Source organism: Scyliorhinus canicula, chromosome 10 (genome assembly GCF_902713615.1).
Source record: "Scyliorhinus canicula chromosome 10, sScyCan1.1, whole genome shotgun sequence".
In the NCBI taxonomy this organism is placed as follows: domain Eukaryota; kingdom Metazoa; phylum Chordata; class Chondrichthyes; order Carcharhiniformes; family Scyliorhinidae; genus Scyliorhinus; species Scyliorhinus canicula.
Window position 1 is genome coordinate 17,741,249 of NC_052155.1, and position 21,080 is coordinate 17,762,328.

Consider the following 21,080-nt stretch of genomic DNA (forward strand, 5'->3'; position numbering starts at 1 on the left):
AACTGCCATGGTGGGATTTGAACCCTAATTCCTCGCACATTAGCCCGGGCCTGCTGTTCCTGTGACATTACTACTGCGCCGTGGCGTCTCCTGAAATTCTCCCATTTTACTATGTTAAAGGTGCTTTTTAATTGCAGGTTGTTGTTGGGGGTTTTAATTACTCTGATGGAATCTGCAATGCGTGACAGAAAAGATTCACGAGATTTGGTTGCGGGGATGAGGAACTTCAGCAGTGAGGATAGAATGGAGAAACTGGGACTGTTCTCCTTCGAGAAGAGAGGATTGAGAGGAGAATTGACAGAGGGGTGCAAAATCATGAGGGATCGGGGCAGAGTAAATAGGGAGAAATGGTTCCACTTAATGGAAGGATTGAGAACCAGAGAGAACACTGATTTGAGGTAAACCTCTGTCACGCAGGGAGTGGTTAGGAATGCTTTGCCTGAGTGTGTGATGGAGGCAGATTCAGTTGTGGCTTTTAAAAAGGAACTGGACAAATATGTGAAGAGAAAACATTTGCAATGCTATTGGGGGGGGGGGGGGGGGGGGGGGGGAAGCCAGACTGAGGGGGGGTTGCTGTTCTGGAGAGCCAGTATAGACTGGCCTCCTGTGCTGGAACCATTCTACGATCCTACCTTTGGTGTACATGGTTTTGTCCTGATACTATCGGCCTGATTTTAACCCGAAGCGGGAATGAGAGGAGTGGGAGACGGGGAGGACTGTGAGATAGAATCATACAGTACAGGAGGGGACCCTTCAGCCCATTATATCTGTACCAGGATGGACACCAACACCCCATCCAGACCTCAGCAGAGTTAGGTTTGGGTGATATTAACTCGCCGGCTTCATCCATAATTTGTCAGCAGCCAGGAGCAGAATATAAATAATAGCGAGTGGACTTTGGGAGTGGGACGGGCTCCACAGACGCAATTCACCCAAAAGGGAACAAAGTCCCTTTGCCAGCGCATTTAGCCGCGCATTTCCTGGCACTCAGTGTCGAGAGAACACACGTCTCGTGTTGAAGAAGGGGCCTGAATGGGCTGCACATAGACCCATTTTTTCTGCAGTGGGGAGCTCTGCTCGTCTGAACCCCCCCCCGGCCCCATTGTAGCGAAAGATCGGGAAACCATTTTTAAACGACATCCCAATCTCCGAGGCCCCCGAAACAATCACCGACCTACCCCCAAGCCCGAACGCAATATGGGAGGATCTGAGGCAAAGGGGTTGAATCCCAAAGCCTCAGGTACCTCTGGAATCTGCACGTTAGAGTAAGGCTCGCTCTATTACGAAGATTTGCTCACAAGGGATCCCGCCCAATGTGGACAGGATTCACATCACAATGTCTCGCGAGATTGTGTTGAATCGTGCGATGCATTATGGGCCGGGTAGATCCCGGGAACATAGTCTCCCGGCTCCCAATGGCCATGCTGCACCGCAGCAAGCTGCTTTTCCGGCGCAGCGTGGCCGTAGGATCGCGTCCCATATTTGGGAAGGTCGGAGTTAGTGCTCCGGGGAAGCTCTAAATCATCTTTCTGGGGTTAAAAGTTTTATAAAAATACTGTCTGTGTCTCTTTTTACCTTGAATACCCATCTTTCCATTTTCCATGAGTGGGAAAGACACAACGCCTTCCTTACTCAGCAGCCATGAAAATTATAGCTGGGCTTGATGACATTGGAATCTGCTCTGCAGATAAGAATGGAGGCCAATGGCTTCGGGCTTTGCCTGCCGAGAAGAGCTGGTTCAAATAGGAGCTAACTGGATCTGTGCTTGGTGTTAATAGTTAAATATTCCCTTTGATTATAACTGTCCAATTGCATGGTCGGATTAAAATCATCCTTTGCATCCCAACGCTAAGTGTATAGATTAGTCCATTCAGACCTCAAAACAAAATTGAAAAATCAATGAATCTGGTGATTGACAGGTTCGACACTAAGGTACGTGTCAGACTGAGCGATACAATAGGTTGAAGGCTGGAGGGAGAGAGCTATTAACTTTCAGACGCAAGATTGTTAAAGGTTCTTAACAAGACATTATACTTCCAAATTGACAGTTATCTATTTAAAGAAGAGGCATGCCCACAACACTTTGCTTCTTGTCATTTAAGATTTGTGGATGTCCTTTGGAGTGTTGTAGTATTTTTACCTGATCACTCAGCATTCTAGATTTGAAGGTCTCCTCAGCGTGTACAAGAGTTTGATCAACAATCGCTTGGTAGCATAGAAGTCGAGTATCGCTGAAAAGAGAGACATGTTGCCAAAACTGCATGTGAAAGTCAGACAAGTCCTTGCATATCCCGCAATATGCATGTGCTACATATCAGCCAGGTCCTTGACAGCGAATGCATATTGCAGGATATCCAACGACTTGTACGGTTTTTCACATTCAGTAAATGTCTGATGGTGTTGCGAGACCTTAACTCAGGCATACATATTTGCAAGCTAGAGAAAGGGACTGGTGTAGTCACCCTTAACAAGCATGAGTATATTGGCAAAAAGCACAACATTCTTAATGATTGATCCAAATTTGTATCCATTAAACCCACCACCAAGTAGGTCTGCACAGCCCTTCCCAAAACAAGATACAAAAATGCTGGCAATGAGCCGTCTTGTGCTGTAAATGATAGGGTTCATCCTCATGTCGACTACATCCACGTTCATATAGGCTGCCCTAGATATACTTACGTGATGCCCCATTATGCCCCATCTTATCTATGACTAGACCCAAGATTGTGCCAGTTTTTATTTCGAAGTGCCTGTATAAATTGTTGTTTCCTTTAAAATTTGGTATTCCTTCATCTGTCCTGGCAAGTGCAAGACAAATGCTTCAACATTATGGCTCCTTTTCTCAGCAATAATTAGCGAGAGTTAGAAATATTATTCAACTGTTATCTGTAATTATATTGGATTTGTTTATTGTCACGTGTACCGAGGTACAGTGAAAAGTATTTTTCTGCGAGCAGCTCAAACAGATTAAGAAAAAGAAAGTGGTTCAACTCGTTGAGCTATGAATTTAATGCAATACTTATATATCTCCAATATCAGTTTAAACCAATGCCCCCATTTAAAGGGATAAAATGTTAAAATTCACCAACCTGCTTACCTAAGTAATGCCGTTGAACCTCTGGTTCTAGTTTTTCCGACAAGTGGAAACATCCTTTCAACGTCCACTCTATCCAGGCCTCGCAGTATCCTGTAAGTTTCAATAAGAACCCCCTATCATCCTTCTAACTCCAACGAGTACAGACCCAGAGTCTTCAACCATTCCTCATACGACAAGCTCTTGTGAACCTCTTCATTCTTGTGAACCTCCTCTGGGCCCTTTCCAGGGCCAGCACATCCTTCCTTAGATATGGAGCCCAAACCTGCTCACAGTACTCCAAATGGGGTCTGACCAGACCCTTATACAGCCTCAGAAGCTCTTCTATTCTAGCCCTATCGACATGAATGCTAACATTGCACTTGCTAATTTCCTAATTGCAGACTGAACCTGCACGTTAAATCCCAAGTTAGCACTCCTACATCAACGCACTCTGTCCTCAGCTCACTCTGTGCACCCACATACTGTGTGGTCGCAAATCCTGTCTACTTTTTTAGTGAGCCAAACCTGATATTTTTCTGCCCAACCTGCCATTTGTGGTGGTGATGGTGATGTTCAACTCAAGGCAATTACATGACTTTGTTAAGAAGTACCTACTGAAAAATATCTCACTTCTGGATAAAAGAATCGAAAAGCAGCGGAAAGCTGGTCTGGCAGTAATGAGTGACATTACAGAGGCCAACAGCGTGGGTTCAATTCCCGTACTGACCGAGGTTATTCATGGCGGCACAGTAGCACAGTGGTTAGCACTGTTGCTTCACAGCGCCAGGGCCCAGATTCGATTCCCGACTTGGGTCACTGTCTGCACATTCTCCCTGTGTCTGTGTGGGTTTCCTCTGGGTGCTCCGGTTTCCTCCCAGAAGTCCTGAAAGATGTGCTGTTAGGTGAACTGGACATTCTGAATTCTCCCTCGGTGTGCCCAAACAGGCGCCGGAATGTGGTGACTAGAGGATTTTCACAGTAACTTCATTGCAGTATTAATGTAAGTGACAATAATAAAGATTATTATTATTATGAAGGCCTGCCTTCTCAACCTTGCCCCTCTCTGGAAGTGTGGTGATCCTCAGGTTAAATCACCACCAGTCAGCTCTCTACCACAAAGGGGAAAGCAGCCTATGGTCATCTGGGACTATGGCAACTTTATATTACTTAACTGTTACATCTGTGTGGTAACTCTGGTACAATGTGAAATTTAGTATGACGTGACTTACTCTAATCACAGAGTATCTTTATTTCTGCTACATTCCTGAAATGTTTGTATTCTTTCTAACTTTGATGATAATGCTGGTGGGGAGCAGCTGCTTTAATGGATGCTGATGGCACAGTCTCATTTCTGGAAATCTGAAAGAGCTGGAAGAAATTGCAAAGAAAATAACCAGTGCAGGAAAAAACAAAGATTTAAAACTAAATGTCAAAGGAACCAAAATGATGAGAGTTAAAAAGTGGAAGCACAGAATAATGGAAAAAATAAAAGTCGAGCATAAGGACATAGAAGTAGTTGCTGACTTTACCTTTCCGGGTAAAGATGTGAATGATCAGCTGAATAATAGTAAATAAATTTGGCACAATCAGAATGACCAAACAAGCAACGACTGCACTAATGAAGGTTTGGAAAGATGAATCCATCAGGAAAACAACTAAGATTAAACTTCATAAAGCGATGGTGCTCTTATTGCCACTGACGGTGCAGAATGCTGGACCATGAAGAAGAGAGACAGAAAAAAGCTCAGGGGGTGAATTCACCGCCAGTGGGATTCTCCGTTCTGCCGGCAGCGCATCCCGCCCACGGGTTTCCCAGCGGCTTTGGATGGCCTCAATGGGAAATCCCATTGGCTGGCTGCGGGAAGGGAGAATCCCGCTGGCATGTTGCCAAGGAACCATTGCGGCTGGGGGACCGGAGAATCCAATCCAGTTCTTTTGAACTTTGGTGTTTCTGAAGAATGCACTTGGTAAGATGGACTGATAGGCGTACAGACACACAGGTATTCCAACAGGAAGGAGTTGGCAAAATAGATTGGTTGTCATTGGTGGTGGCCAGACAAAAGTTGAAATACTTTGGGCATGTTGATGACATTTCTCAGGCAGATCCCAGAATAGAGCTGGCAGCTTCACCCTTCCAATTGAGGTCTGATTGTTGACCTCTGTGCAAAGTTGTCAGATTCTGAAGCTACGTTATCATTTCAGACATTAAGTCTGCTCTGGTATTATGAGCAGACATTACTACATATTCAGTGATGTCAATAATCATATATCAAACACATAAGTTTACTGTAATGACTGAGGCGCTTGTTTGTCTTACTGCTAGAGAGAGAGAAAAGAGTTGTCATTTTCTGTCATCATGTTTAACCAGAGGTTAAGAAGCTTTCGCGGTGCCAAAATTTGTAATTGTTATATCTGCGCACAAATATTTCCACTGAGCTTTTACATCGGCACTTGACAACCAGCTTTATTACCCTGACAAAAGAAAAATTACAGCTACGAGAATAGGATGTGTTGGAGGGTGTGGGGAGACCAGTGCCTAGGGGCTTTTCATAGTAACTTCATTTGAAGCCTACTTGTGACAATAAGCGATTTTCATCTCATTTTCATTTCATTGTGTCAGTCGGCAGGTTTCAATGTCTGAATTCCTGACATTTCCAACTGGGGTTCTGCCCAATTACAGGGACAGTCATGAAATGATTCCTCCTATTAAGCTGGGTAATGTAACAGTTCGGCCAAATTGCTTCCATTTATTCATAGAATCTACAGTGCAGAAGGAGGCCATTTGGCCCATCGAGTCTGCACCGGCTCCTGGATAGAGCACCCTACCTAAGCCCACACCTCCATCTTATCCCCGCAACCCTACCTAACCTTTTTGGCAGTAAGGGGCAATTGATCATGGCCAATTCACCTAACCTGCACATCTTTGGACTGTGGGAGGAATCCGGAGCGCCTGGAGGAACCCCATGCAGACATGGGAGAGAACGTGCAGACTCCGCACAGACAGTGACCCAAGCGGGAATCTAACTTGGGACTCTGGCGCTGTGAAGCAACAGTGCTAACCACTGTGCTACAGTGGTGCAGTAACACAGTGGAATGGCTTTCTGATTGACTACTTGGGTTACTCTTTCAAAGAACCAGCACAGGCTGAATGGTCATCTTGTATGCATCATAATGTTGTGGCGCTCTGTTTTAATCTGTTATCTGGTTGATTGGCAGAATCTGAAAAAGCTGCTGGACAACAAGGGCGAAAGCAGCCAATCCAACATGGAGCTCAGTGAACTCAATAACTTTGACTGGGTAAGGTGCTCTGTTCAATTGGTCAATACTTCCTTGTTTATTAATATTTTAATACAACAAATTTTCTCATCTCTCATCCGCATAAATTCTTTTGTAAATAGCACCATATTGCACTCAAGCATTTTGTATGTATCTGGGTGAATCATGGTGGCCAAGTCTGACAGAACATCAACAACATCCCTCCCTCCCGTCTGCTACCTGATCCCAATCAACGGTAACAGGAGACAGATAGGCAAGCAGAATAGGCAAGTCACAGATGGTATTTAATACAGAAAAGGGAGAGGCTTGGAACTATTTCACCCTTCCTTCACTGTTTCTGGTTCACAGTTCTGGAGGACCCTTCCTAACAGCACTGTGGGTGTACCTACACCACGTGGGCTGCAGCAGTTCAAGAAGGCAGCTCACCGCCACCTTCTCGAGGGCAATTAAGGATGGGCACTAAATGATAGCCTAGCCAGTGCTGCCCACATCCCAATAAAAAGAATGTTAAAAAAATGGCAGTATAGACGCAAGACATGGTACTAAAGAGTGTGCAGGAGCAGAGGCCCGGGGCTGCATAGTTCAGAGAAGGTTCAGGGAACCTACTTGTTCAGAGAAAGTTCACTAGACTATTACCAGGAATGAGCTGGCTGTCTTATGAGGAAAGGTTGGACAGGCTAGGCTTGTATCCACTGGCGTTCAGAAGAGTAAGAGGCCAATTGATTGAAACCCTTCAAATCCCGAGGGTTCCGGAGACTGAGCATCTGGAGTCACATGTCGACAGGACCTGGTAAGGACGGCAGATTTCCTTCTCTAAAGGTCATTAGTGAACCAGGTTGGTTTAGCAACAATCCGTCATAGTCCCATTACTCAAACTAGCTTTATATTCCAGATTCATGAATTAAACTTAAATTCCACCAGCTCTGTGGTGGGATTTGAACCCAAGTCCACAGAACATTATGGGATTACTAGCCCAGTAACATTCCGACGACAGATAAGGTAGATAATGAATAAGAATAGCAGTTCCCCAGCCCCACCACCCTGGACTTAAATGGGGCAGAGGCAGGAAGGTATCAGGTACACACACCCACCCCCCCCCCCCCCCCCCCAATTAAATGCTTCCCATCACACCTCAAGGGGGCAATAAATTCTACTCTTTGATTTCCCAGTCAAACACCACATCCAGCTGCTGACTCCTACTGCCTGTAACATACTGACACTGCATCGCCCTCTCACCCCCTAGCTCAGTCTTCATTCCCCTGCCAAGCAGGACCCTGAGCCCTGCCGAAACATAACGGTGCCAAACTCAACATGGTTATTTCTGTAAGGACAGAGGAAAGCTGGACGTGCACAGCAAGGGCATTCACGAGCTGAAGGAGAAGAGAGAGGCCAGTGTTTCATCAGTTGTTACTGCTTTTTTAAATCATTCATGGGATGATCAGTGGAAAGGCCAGTATTTATTCCCCATCTTGATTGCCCCTAACCGAGGAGTAGCCTTGACCGTTTCAGAGGGCAATTAATTGCCAACCACATTGCTGTGGATCTGGAGCTCAAACTACATAAGTACAGCAGATATCCACCTTTAAACGGCATTAGTGAATCAGGTGGGGTTTTATAATTAGCCAATAGTTACATGGTCATCATCACTGCTGCTGGCCTTTTATTTCAGAATGATCTATTATCGGAATTTAAATTCTCCAGCGGCCCTGGTGCGATCTTTGATCCAGCTCTCTGAATAGTCCTGATGAAGTTCGCTCATGGTGAACTGGGTCGACCACTCCTTATTCTTTCCTGAAACTTGTCCAAGTATATTTGCTATCAATCAGCTAAAAGTGGGGAGAGTGAAACAAAGAGTTCACTGTAAACTACTTCTAAACAGTGTCTTATCCAGCACATGACACAGCTGAGGAAAAACGGAGTTTTTATATGTTGACGTCTGAAAATTGAGTACCACTGTTCACAAATAAAGGGTCAACATCTCGACACTGATGGAGAAAGTGCAGTGTGGATAAGGGACCAACAATGCCAGATGGTACTCCTCTCCCTGTGAGGAGGGGTGTGTACCATGGTCCAAGTCACAGGTGTTTCAGAATTTCATTAGGACCATTCCAGTTCTGAGAGTGTGAGTGCATGAGTGTGAGCATGTGAGTGTGCGCATGTGAGTATCAGCATGAGCGTGCGAGTATCAGTGTGTGTCACAGTTTGCAAGAACCAAGGGGTCAATGTCGGACTTTTAGGGCGTGGTTTTAAAAGGGAGGCCGATAGCACCTAGGGTGAAGGAAGATTTTACAATACCACCTTGCAGTTTAGTGAGAATAGCTTCGAATGAGCAAGAGACTGGTGTCATGGACAAGTTAAGCTTGGCGAGGCATGGAGGAAATAGCAGAATATCCCCTCAAGCCTGTTCCAGTATTCAGCTGGACCATAACTGAACCCTATCTTAATTGTATTACTGCCAACCCATAGAATCCCTATAGTGCAGAAGGAGGCCATTCAGCCCATCGAGTCTGCACCTAACTTTGTTCCAGTTCCCTCAATACCCTTGCCTAACAAAAATTATCAATCTTAGTTCGGAGATTTTCAGTTGATTCCACCTCACAGTACCTTGGGAGGAGGTACTTCCATTACCTTTTGTGTGATGAAGTGCTTCCTGGCATCACACCAGATGCCCTTTGGACTTGCCCACCAGAAGAGTACCTATCTGCCCAATCAACTCTTCTCATCATTTTGAACATCACCGTTAGATTGCTGCATAATCACCTATATTCACAGGAAACAAGCAATTGTTACTTTCTGAGGGAAATAAAAACAGAACATTGGTGTGCTGGTCCCTTTTCTACAAGAGCCATTTTAAGCCAATAATTATCATTCTGTCAATATTTTAGATTTGTATGTACCACTGGAGGTTGAATAACGTTTTCAAAATGTGACTGAAAAAATTGTGTTTTTGTCAGCTAAAGGTCTCTTTCAATTACATTAAAATATGCCTGGAGGGTGGCACGGTGGCGCAGTGGTTAGCACTGCTTGCCTCACGGTGCCAAGGACCCAGGTTCGATCCTGGCTCTGGGTCACTGTCTGTGGGGAGTTTGCACGTTCTTCCCGTGTCTACGTGGGTAGCTACCCACAACCCAAAGATGTACAGGGTAGGTGGATTGGCCACGCTAAAGTGCCCCTTAATTGGAAAAATTTTAAAATAAATTAATTAAAATACACTTTGGGCAATGGCTGTTTCTGTACCAATCCTCTCCTACATCCATTAATAGACCAGACGTAGCCTGTGTGCCCAACATCCCACCATCTTTACAAGTGCCTGTTCTTTCATACGAACTTAGGGCTGCTATTCTGTCCTGCTACTGGTGAATTCTCTATTAAGCCTCAGGATTTCTAGAAAGTTGACATTTATTGCACATCCCTATCTGTCTGCGGGACATTAAGAAACAATCATATTGTGAGGGACTGGAGTGACATATGGGCCAAACCAGGCAGCAATGGCAGATTCCCTTCCCCGAAGGACAATAACTGGGTTTATGCGACAACCTGGTATCCTTTTGGTCTCAGCCTGAAAATCACTAGATTTAATTCATCCAATTACCAACTTTGCCACAGAGGGATTTGAACTCGAACCCTCTGACTTAATAATCGTAACATCTGACTGAGAATGTCACAGCGCTGAAGGAGGCCCATCATGCTTGTACCAGCCCTGTCAAAGAGCAATTAACCCCATTCCCCACTTTCCCCCATGGCCCTTCAAGTTTTTCCTTTTCAAGATTATCTACAATTTCCTTTTGAAGGTTACTCCTCAATCATTCAGGCAGTGCATTCAGGTCGTGATAGCGCGCTGGGTACAAACAAATTTACCGTAACTCTGTTTTGCTGGCAGCACAGTGGCGCAGTGGGTTAGCCCTGCTGCCTCACGGCGCTGAGGTCCCAGGTTCGATCCCGGCTCTGGGTCACTGTCCGTGTGGAGTTTGCACATTCTCCCCGTGTTTGTGTGGGCTTCGCCCCCACAGCCCAAAGATGTGCAGGCTAGGTGGATTGGTCACGCTAAATTGCCCCTTAATTGAAAAAAAATGAATTGGATTTTAAAAGAACTCTGTTTTGCTAATTATCTCAAATCTGCATCCCCTGGTTCTTGAAACTCATCAGTGAAACAGTTTTTCCTTCTGTATTCAATCTAAACACCTATCATTTGGAACACCTCCATTAAATCTACCCTTAACCTTCTCTGCTCTAAGGAGAGCAATCTCAGCTTTTCTAATCGCTCCACGTAACTGACTATGATTTTGCAACATGGTGGCAGCCATTGCTGCCTCACAGCGCCAGGGACCTGGGGTTAATTCCGACCTTGGGTCACTGTCTGTGTGGAGTTTGCACATTCACCCCGTATCTGCATGGGTTCCTCTGCGTGCTCTGGTTTCCTCCCACAGTCCAAAGGTGCGCCGATTAGGTAGATTGTCCATGTTAAATTGCCCCTTAGTGTCCAGGAATGTGCAGGTTATGTGGGGTTATTGGGTGAGGGCGTGGGAATGGCCCAGGTAGGGTGCTCTTTGACAGGGTCAGTGCAGACTCGATGAGCCAATTGGCCTCCTTCTGTAATGTAGAGATTCTATAATCCTCCCCATTCAGATTATCCAGTCACATTGTCATACTTAATAGACCAGCCTTTTGCTTAAGATTTGTATGACATTTTATTCCTTTGCAAAATGTTGCCATTCGTTTTCTTCTTCCTTCCAACTTTCACCGACGAGTTAGTAGACTCCAGCCCATGCATGGCAAGAGCGGGCTGCAGTCAAACCCTGGCCTATAGTCACTGTGCCAGATGGTAGTGTTTTCTCTCTCTCTCTGTCTCTAATGGAGGCCCAGAGCCTCCTTGTCACCACTTCCAAAACATCATGAAACCCTTTTCCTTTCATTCTGAAGGGATCGCAGGAAGTGCAGCTTCCAACACTAAGAGCAACTATCTTCCACTTTCAGGCCTGCTTCTGGGTGCAAGTGATGAGAGATTTGCGGAATGGTGTAAAGCTGAAGAAGGTGCAAGAGAGGCAATACAACCCCCTGCCTATTGAGTACCAGCTCACACCGTATGAAATGCTCATGGATGACATCCGATCCAGAAGGTACAACCTGCGTAAAGTCATGGTGAGTCATTGCTACCAACCTGCTCCGGCATTGAGTGCTGCTTGGTTAGGAGATCTTTGTGTTGTGTGTATGCGTGTGCTTAAGAGTCATAGAGGGCCCCTATTTAAATATGGGTCTAAACCCCACCCCCTATTCCCCTATTCAGTAGGTTTCTCTGCAGTCTCCGCACAGCGTATAGTCCAAATGTCACCAGGTGGGAGCTCCTAGCGAATGCAGGGTTAAAATCTCCGGGCTTCTGATGTAGCCAGAATTAACCAGCCATTATGCGTTAGGATTTTTATTGGCTAGGGTACAGTTAAAGGCCTGGGAGTTTTAATTGCCTTTTATAAATTTATAATGTGTGCTGAATATCAATGTTTTAGTTATAGTGGTTTATTTCTCAGCTTCCTGCACATATCTGCACCAGAAGTCACACAATTCCTCATATGACGTATGTATTTGCATTCTCAATCACAACTACCTCTAAGACTGGCCTCTCTTTGTTTCTACCGCCAACCAGTGTTTAATCTGTGCGACAAAAGCCACTTTCGGAGGCTTGTGGTTAATTATTATAACATTTAAATTAAATTTTGATTTGTTTTTTTTAACAAGAGCCAGGCACATGTACGTCAATTGTATAGTCACTGCTTGGCTCCATTTCAGTATAGTGACATTGCATTGTGAAGCAGCAAGCAGAGCTGGGTTGAATAAAGTGGTTTTCGACCACTGTATTGTCTAGTGTCAGACAGTGCAGTTGGCCAGTCGAAAGAATGCAAAGAAAGTTAAGGGTTTGAAAAGGCCACTTATCACAAATAAAATCATCCCCCACCTAAAATAGCAACGTTTTGAAAAGCCTGACCTCTTTGTCTCTACTATCTCAACTTGCAGATTGTTCCAAACGTTGCAGTAACGGGAACATTTCAGGTGTGAGTCAGTTTGCATTGTTGATAGAGTGGTGTAAATCTTGTTAGAATGGTAATATGCTTAATCACCTCTGGTCATCGACTAATTGCAAAATGTTTCACCGCTCCTGGTGCATGTTGGACTGATACTAGTGGAGAAAGTCAAACGTCTACATGGATACGGACAATAAATGCACGTTTGTAAGTCTGGAAATGCCCAAAAGCAGTCTAGGTTGTTAGTCTCTATTGTCACGCATGTGTTAACAACTTTGCTGAAGTGGAGGTGGGGCCCTGTTTGACTCTTCACACCATTTCCATAGACCAGCATTATTGTCCATCCCTAATTGCCCTTGATCTGAACGACTAGCTAGGCCATTTCAGAGTCACAGGTAGGCCAGACCAAATATGGACATTGGCGAACAATGGTTTCATGGACTTTAAATTCCAGATTTTTATTGATTTCCAATTATTTTATTGTCCCAAGTATGAAATTACTGTGAAAAGCCCCTAGTCGCCACATTCCAGCACCTTTTCGGGTAAGCCGGTACGGGAATTGAACCCGCGTTGCTGGCCCTGGTTTCCAGTGCATTACCCTGGGTCTCTGTCCGGAGAAGGGCTGCTTCCCCTTGAGCCTGAGGGTTGTATTCTTCCCTGTGCTGAGCCAGGTGCCTCCATCGCATTCTTCTCCTTCTTCAATCCTGCCTATAAGCCATGAGGCAGACAACGAGCCCACTAGGCTCCATGTACAGCCATGATGGTACTGAATTGCGGAGAAGGGTCGCGGGACTGAATCGCCTAATCCTGCTCCTTGTCGTTGTGTTCCTCATGATCTCCTCACTGCAGTATCCAAGAGAGAATCTTGACAGTTAGCATTTGTCGGCTAAGGATCTCTTTTGGATAAGTCTGTGGCTCCAGCTGTGTCTCGAGGCCCCTTCACCCATTCTGGAGGGTCTTGGCGGTTAGGAAAGAGTTAAGTTCCCCAACATTTGAATTAGAACTGGTGTTTTAATTGTTTTATTATTTAATAGATTTCACTTAATGTTTAAAGAGACTGCGCCATATAAATTAAGGGAATAAAGGTGGCACTGGGTGAGTTGGTGGGGAAGTGATTGCTTCACAGAATAAAACTGGATCTGAAGAAGTCCAGATTTACTTTCTAGACTTATTGGCAGCGTTATCGTTGGTGCCACCATTTGGGTTACCCGGGGGTCATGCTGTGGTTCCCACTAGAGAGGTGGGCCCTCCCTTTTGTTGATTTTGAGGCCTGTTCGCCTCTTTGCCGGTGAGTATTGTCACCCTGTGGGATAACCGGATAGGCCTGAGTCTTCGTTCTTCTCTTTCCTTTCTGCCTTGGGAGGCCTGATGGGCCTGATCATAATCTGGACATACTGTTACTATTGCCAGTCTTCCCTTCCTAGACATGCTGTTACTATTTCCAGTCTTCCCTCCCTGGATATGCTGTTACTATTTCCAGTCTTCCCTTCCTAGACATGCTGTTACTATTTCCAGTCTTCCCTCCCTGGATATGCTGTTACTATTTCCAGTCTTCCCTTCCTAGACATGCTGTTTCTATTTCCAGTCTTCCCTTCCTAGACATGCTGTTACTATTTCCAGTCTTCCCTTCCTAGACATGCTGTTACTATTGCCAGTCTTCCCTTCCTCTCCGCTCGTTAGAATTGTGGTTTGCCTTGGGCCAGGGTTTAGGGTTTTGTTGAGGGATGGAAATTCCCTGGATCTCCTCCTAGATCTGGGATTTCATGCACCTTCTTTCGGTTTTGCTAGGGAGGGTAGGTCAAATCTGTTCCTTGCTCCTACAGGGGTGCAGGTGGCCTGGAGTCCAGGAGGAGAACGTTGTGCTAGATCTTTGAATGATGATATTAAGCCAATTGTGATGCCGTTCGCCTGTTCCATACTGTCCTTGTGCGGGTTAAGCTGTATCTGCTTATTTTTTTGCCCTTGCTTGTTTTGGGTGCTGTATTATTTCGTAATTTTGAGGCATTATTTTTTTCAAAAAATGTAAAACCTCAATAAATAATTATTTAAAAAAAAACAGAAGGCCAGGAACCAGAGTACACAGACTGAAGACAATTCTCAAAAAAGCCAGGGAGAAGATGAGAAGAATGTTCTTTTACTCAGTGAGTTATTATCGTCTGGAAAGCATTGTCTGAAACGCTGGTGGAAGAAAAGACAATGGCATTTTTCGAAAGGTTAAATGCTTGAAGTAGAAAAATGTGCAGGGCTATGGGAGCGAGTGGCACTAATCGGAAAGCCCTTTCAAAGTGTTAGCACAGGCATTAAAGGCCAAATGCCCTCCTGCTATGCTGTATGATTCTATGATGCAAAGAAGGAACGTAATGGGCCAGAAATTGCTGGAAAGGCGGATTTAGCCGTGAAAAAAGGCCATTCGGGCTGTGCATCTTCCTGTTCATATTGAAGTTGCTTCACTACATGAAATGAAATGAAAGTCGCTTATTGTCACGAGTAGGCTTCAAATGAAGTTACTGTGAAAAGCCCCTAGTCGCCACATTCCGGCGCCTGTTACGGGAATCGAACCGTGCTGCTGGCTTGCCTTGGTCTGCTTTCAAAGCCAGCGATTTAGCCCAGTGAGGATGTCAACCTGCTGTTCCATGCAAGGGCCAATGGAGGAGTCAGTTGTTCCATACAACACATACCTACAACTGCGTCCAATAAGTTTTATAAACTTTGGTGAAGTCACTTGACATACATAGCCTGACACACTCAGAACTTAACTGAGACATTAATGAATAGACTGGATACTGCTAAGAGGAATGAAAGGCAAATTACATCAATGGTGCAATGTGAATTCTAAAAGAACCACTCAAAAGTTAATAAGTTGAGTATTAATTAAAGTGTATGGTCCCTGAAGAGTTTTAAATGAGCTGCTCGACCAAAGGGAAATGAATTGAGTCAAATAATAATTCCAGTTACTGTGGTTATGATCCCAGTTGGTGTTATAACTGGACGGGAAGACCCCAGGATGGAGCCCTGGCCTGGCTCAAAAGACCATGGGCGGGATTCTCCGTTGGCCGACACAGAAATCGGGACATACGTTTGGGCAGAGAATAGCTCCCGACGCTGAAATTGTGGCAGGCACCGGTTTGACACCAAATCACATCGCTCCACCTCCTTGAAAACAGCGTCATTGTGACACATGGCGCCTGTAGTTGCAACCACGTTTGCATCTCATTCGTGGGCCTACCCGCAATGCTCCGCCTCCGATCAGCCGAGTTGCCGAGGGCGCGGCCCACGTCTGCTCTCAACATCATGAACCTGGCGTAGTGGCTGCGGAGAGAGAAAGAGAGAAGGTGCTCAGACAGGGTCCAGCACCGCCATATTTCGCCAACATCCGTGCCGGGGGGGGGGGTTCTGCCAGGGCTGGGAGGAGTAGTGAACAATACCTTGGTCTCTGTTCACGTAACTGCAGACTTCCTAAACACTCTTTCTGTCCCAATTCCCTGGTTATCTGGACTGTAATTTATACTTTAGGAAACCTGCCTCTTTGTAACTCCTGTCCTGTCCAGAATTTCTTCTGGAAGAGTGGAAGATGTTCACTCCCAAGTTCCTGTTTCCAACTACACTCAAATTAGCTGAAGTAAAACGGAAACATTTTTTACCTTCCAAAGACCTTCAGTTACAAAGCAACACCCAAATGATTATGCCTTTTATTTATTCTTCTCACCGTAGCCCTCTCTTGGCACAATAAAAACACAATTGATGTCAACCAACCCCCACACATACAAACACCTTTGTCCAGCATGAATCTAATTTTAGGTTTTACCATTCCAGGCACAGCAACATTAAATTGAAAGTCTAATTGATGACATTATCGATTTCTACATGTGGCTTCATGTACTCTGAGTGACTCGGTAACACTACAAACATAGCTGGCTAGGTTTTAAGTTGTAGTGAGGAAACCAAAAAGAGGGGATAATTATTCATCCTTATCTGTCTGGCTGGCATTTGTCCATGACAGTATCGGTAGGAGTGAGCACTGCACGACCTTGTGGAGACAAAGTCCCTTCTTCACACTGAGGATATACTCCATTGTGTTAAATGGAATAACTTCAGAACAGATCGAGCAACTCAAGACTGTGGGCCATCAGCAGCAGCAGAATTGGACTCGGCCGCAATCTGTAACCTCATGACCCGGCACTCTACCATTACCACTGATCCAGGCGACAAACCCTGGTTTATTGAAGAGTGCAGGTGGGTATGCCAGGAGCAGCACCAGGCAGACTGACAAATGAGGTGGCAACCTGGTGAAGCTACAGCACAGGACTATTTGTGTGCCAAACAACATAAGCGGCAAGTAATAGACCGAGCTAAGCGATCCCACAACCAATGGATCAGATCTGAGCTCCACTGTCCTGCCACATTCAGTCATGAATGGTGGTGGACAATGAAACAACTCTCACTGGAGGGTGCGGCTCCACAAATATCCCCATCCTCAATGATGGAGGAGCCCAGCACATCAGTGCAGAAGATAAGGCTGAGGTATTAAGGGCTGGTTTAGCACAGGGCTAAATCACTGGCTTTGAAAGCACACCAAGGCAGGCCAGCAGCACGGTTCAATTCCCGTACCAGCCTCCCCGAACAGGCGCCGGAATGAGGCGACTAGGGGGTTTTCACAGTAACTTCATTTGAAGCCTACTTGTGACAATAAGCGATTTTAATTTTTAATTTTTTTTCATTTGCAATAATCTTCAGCCAGAAGTGCCGAGTGAATGATCCATCTCGGCTCCTCCAGAGGTCCCCAGCATTACAGATGTCAATCTTCAGCCAATACGATTCACTCCGCGTGATATCAAGAAATAGCTGAAGGAACTGGATATGGCAAAGGCTATGGTCCCTGACAATAGTCCAGCACTGAAAACATGTGTTCCAGAACTTGTGGCGCCCCTAGTCAAGCTGTTCCAGTACAGCTACAACACTGGCATCTACCCGGCAATGTGGAAAATTGCCCAGGTGTGTCCTATACACAAGAAACATGACAAATCCAACCCAGCCAATTACCGCCCCATCAGCCTAATCTCAATCATCAGCAAAGTGATGGAAGGAGTAAGCAACACTGCTATCAAGCGGCACTTAGCAATAATTAGCTCATTGACATTCAGTTTGGGTTCCGCCAGGGTCACTCAGCTCCTGACACCCTTACAGCCTTGGTTCAAAAGAGCTGAACTCCAGAGGTGATATGAGAATGACTGCCCTTGACATCAAGGCAGCATTTGATTGAGTATGGCATCACGGACCTCTAATGAAACTGGAGTCAGTGGAAAACTATCTGCTGGTTGGAGCCATACCTAGCACAAAGGAAGATGGTTGTGGTTGTTGGACACCAGTCATCTCAGTCCTGGGACATCACTGCAAGAGTTCCTCAGGGTTCTGTCTTAGACACATCTATCTTCAGCTGTTTCCTCAATGACCTTTGTTGCAACTTAAGGTCAGATGTTCGGTGATAATTGCACAATGTTCAGCACCATTCGTGACTTCTCAGACACTGACGCAGTCCATGTGCAAATGTGGAAAGACTTGGACAATCTCCAGGCTTGGATTGCCAAATGGCAAGTTACATTGACACCACACAAGTGCCAGGTAATGATCATCTCCAATAAAAGCAGAACAAACCATCGCCCCTTGACATTCAATGTCATTAGCATCACTGAACCCCTCACTATCAAAATACTGAGGTTGCCATTGACCAGAAACTGAACTGGACTAGCCATATAAATACTGTGGCTACAAGAACAGGTCAGAGGCCAGGAATCCTGTGGCAAATAATTCACCTCCTGACCCCCCCCCCCCCCCCCCACCCCCCATAGCCTTTGCACCACCAACAGAGCACAAGTCAGGAGTGTAATGGAATACTCTCCACTTGCCTGGATGAGTGCAGTTCCAACAACACTCAAGTCACTCACCAATCCGACTTGGAAATATATCGCCATTCCTTCACTATCGCTGGATCAAAATCCTGGAGCTCCCTCTCCAACAGCACATGGACTGCAGCGGTTCAAGAAGGCAGCTCGCCAGCATCTTCTGAAGGGTGAAGAATGCAAAGGAAATGAAAGGGGAGTTTTCAATTCACTTAAAGGGACATTGCGCAGTTCGGAACAAAAGAGCTGACAGATTTTGGAGAGTATTGCAAAGCAATGGGAACTCTCTCAGCAAGGCTGAGGTGACATGAACGTGGCAGCCAAAAATGTTAAGTGTCGGAACATCTCATTACTCAACCATCTCAAACCCCTTCATTTGGTGGCTCTGCATTTTAAGATGATGTAACATCAGGAACTTATGGGGGATTCCCCGTTCGTTAGCATTGTAGCAGGCCAAAGGGATAACTGCCCTGTGATGTGTCAACCTTGTGCTTCGTAATGTAGAATTTGCCTTTTTACTAGCACAGATCCTGAGAAGACTGACCTCCATTATTACATGCATCAATCCCTATTTAAAAAATCATTAAAAGTACCTTAGTGGTTACAAAGCCCTATCAACCTGGAAATCTTTTTCCTATCATGTATTGAAGTCATACAGGGCAGAATTTAATGCCCCCTACCCTAAGAGGCAAGTCTGGAGGCCTGGGCGAAGGGACATGGAATTGGGTGAGAAGGTGCAGTGTGGGGAACCTGTTGCCTTGCTGCACCTGCCCCGAGGAGTCTGTGGACACCAACTGAGGCCCGAAGTGAGCCTCCATTGTATTCAACCTACCATGGGGAGCGGAGTCGCTATTCAGGGTATTCGAAAGACTCTCAGGGCCTGTTCGAGGGACCAGGCATCGGGGGAAGTCACTGAAATCCACTCCCACTGTTCTTACCTCTGAGTCCCCCCCCCCCCTGTTCTTACCTCTGAGTCCCCCCCAACCACCCTGCCCTACCGACCCCAATTCTGCAATCTCTCACCATTAGCCTGCAGACTCTCATTGATCCTTGGCCTCTGGTGGGTCCTGGGCCTCTGATTAATTCTGGCCCTCTGGTGGGTCTTGGGTCTCTGGTGGATCCTGGCCCTCTGGTGGATCCTGGCCCTCTGGTGGGTCTTGGGTCTCTGGTGGATCCTGGCCCTCTGGTGGATCCAGGCCCTCTTGTGGGTCTTGGCCCTCTGGTGGATCCTGGCCCTATGGTGGGTCTTGGCCCTCTGGTGGGTCTTGGCCCTCTGGTGGATCCTGGCACTCTGGTGGGTCTTGGCCCTCTGGTGGATCCTGGCCCTATGGTGGGTCTTGGCCCTCTGGTGGGTCTTGGGCCTCTGGTGGATCCTGGCCCTCTGGTGGGTCTTGGGCCTCTGGTGGATCCTGGCCCTATGGTGGGTCTTGGCCCTCTGGTGGGTCTTGGCCCTCTGGTGGATCCTGACCCTCTGGTGGGTCTTGGGCCTCTGGTGGATCCAGGCCCTCTGGTGGATCCAGGCCTTCTGGTGGATCCTGGCCCTCTGGTGGATCCTGGCCCTCTGGTGGATCCTGGCCCTCTGGTGGATCCTGGCCCTCTGGTGGGTCTTGGCCCTCTGGTGGATCCTGGCCCTCTGGTGGGTCTTGGGCCTCTGGTGGATCCTGGCCCTCTGGTGGGTCCATTACTGGCAGCTGCCACTGCTCCTGGTGGCGCTGACTGCGATGGAGAGCTCTTAGCCTCCGGCTGGGGGATTTCAGCCCTTGGATCCTGATGGGCATTTAATACCAGTCCGTGTTTCCCAATGGAGACAATATCGGGTTACCGCTGGATCTCCAGACAGCGGGCAAGACCCCGTCACGTACATTAAATTCAGGCCATATTTAGGGTGCTTCAAAAGAACCACCAACAGTAGAATCTGCTGCTGCTCCTCTTTGAGAAGAGGGACTGCTACATAATTGTGCTTCTGCTGTCCAGAGCCAAACTTTGACCCTTTACCCTTGTTTCAAGGGGATATGGTAGCATAGTGGTTACTAGTAATCCAGAGACCTGGAATAACCACCCAAAGGCAGGGCAGCACATAGCACAGTGGTTAGCACTGGGATTACAGTGCTGAGGACGAGGGTTCGAATCCCGGCCCCGGGACACTGTCCGTGTGGAGTTTGCACATTCTCCTCGTATCTGCGTGGGTCTCACCCCCACAGCCCATTGATGTGCAGGTTAGGTGGATTGGCCACGCTAAATTGCCCCTTAATTGGAAAAAAATATTTGGGGCTCCAAATTTTTTTAAAAACACCCAAAGGTAGGAGGTCGAAACCCATCCACCACAGTTGGGGAAGTTAAGATTAATAAATCAGGAATTAAAAAGTTGGAATTGCCCAGTGAGCTACTGGATTGTTGTAAAATCCAATCTACCCGGTTTGGCCTGATTGGGACTCCAGACCCTAGCAATGTGGTTGACTCTCAGTTGTCCCTTAAAATGCCCCAGTAAGCCACTCAGTTACACTCAAGAAAGTTGGTCACCGTCATCTTCCCAAGTCCCATTGACAATGGGCCATAAAATGCTGATCTTCCTAGTGGCATCCCCATCTCATGAAGCATACTTTAAAAAATATTGCCCTTCTACTTTTCTCTTCAAAAATGTTTATTGTAGTCTGTTTTATACTTAAATGCTTGAGATGTAAACTTGCTTTACAAAATAAAGCAAGACACAAGTACAAATAAAACCTCTGGCATAATCTGCAGATAAGTTGGAGGTGTTGACCTTGGGTATGGTGCTCTTTCCAAGAGCCGGTGCAGACTCTTTGAGAAGGTGACTGA

The 21,080-nt window shown here is 46.2% G+C and overlaps 1 protein-coding gene across 2 annotated transcripts in view; it reads left to right on the top strand.

The window, feature by feature from the left end:
- The window catches only part of LOC119972251 (protein spire homolog 1-like), a 265,885-nt gene that overhangs the window by 153,329 nt on the left and 91,476 nt on the right, over positions 1-21,080 (top strand). For both annotated transcript variants that reach the window (XM_038808654.1, XM_038808655.1), the window contains exons 5-6: positions 6,293-6,373; positions 11,327-11,491. In XM_038808654.1, coding sequence (XP_038664582.1) covers positions 6,293-6,373; positions 11,327-11,491 — 246 coding nt within the window. The remainder of the gene's footprint in view (positions 1-6,292; positions 6,374-11,326; positions 11,492-21,080) is intronic.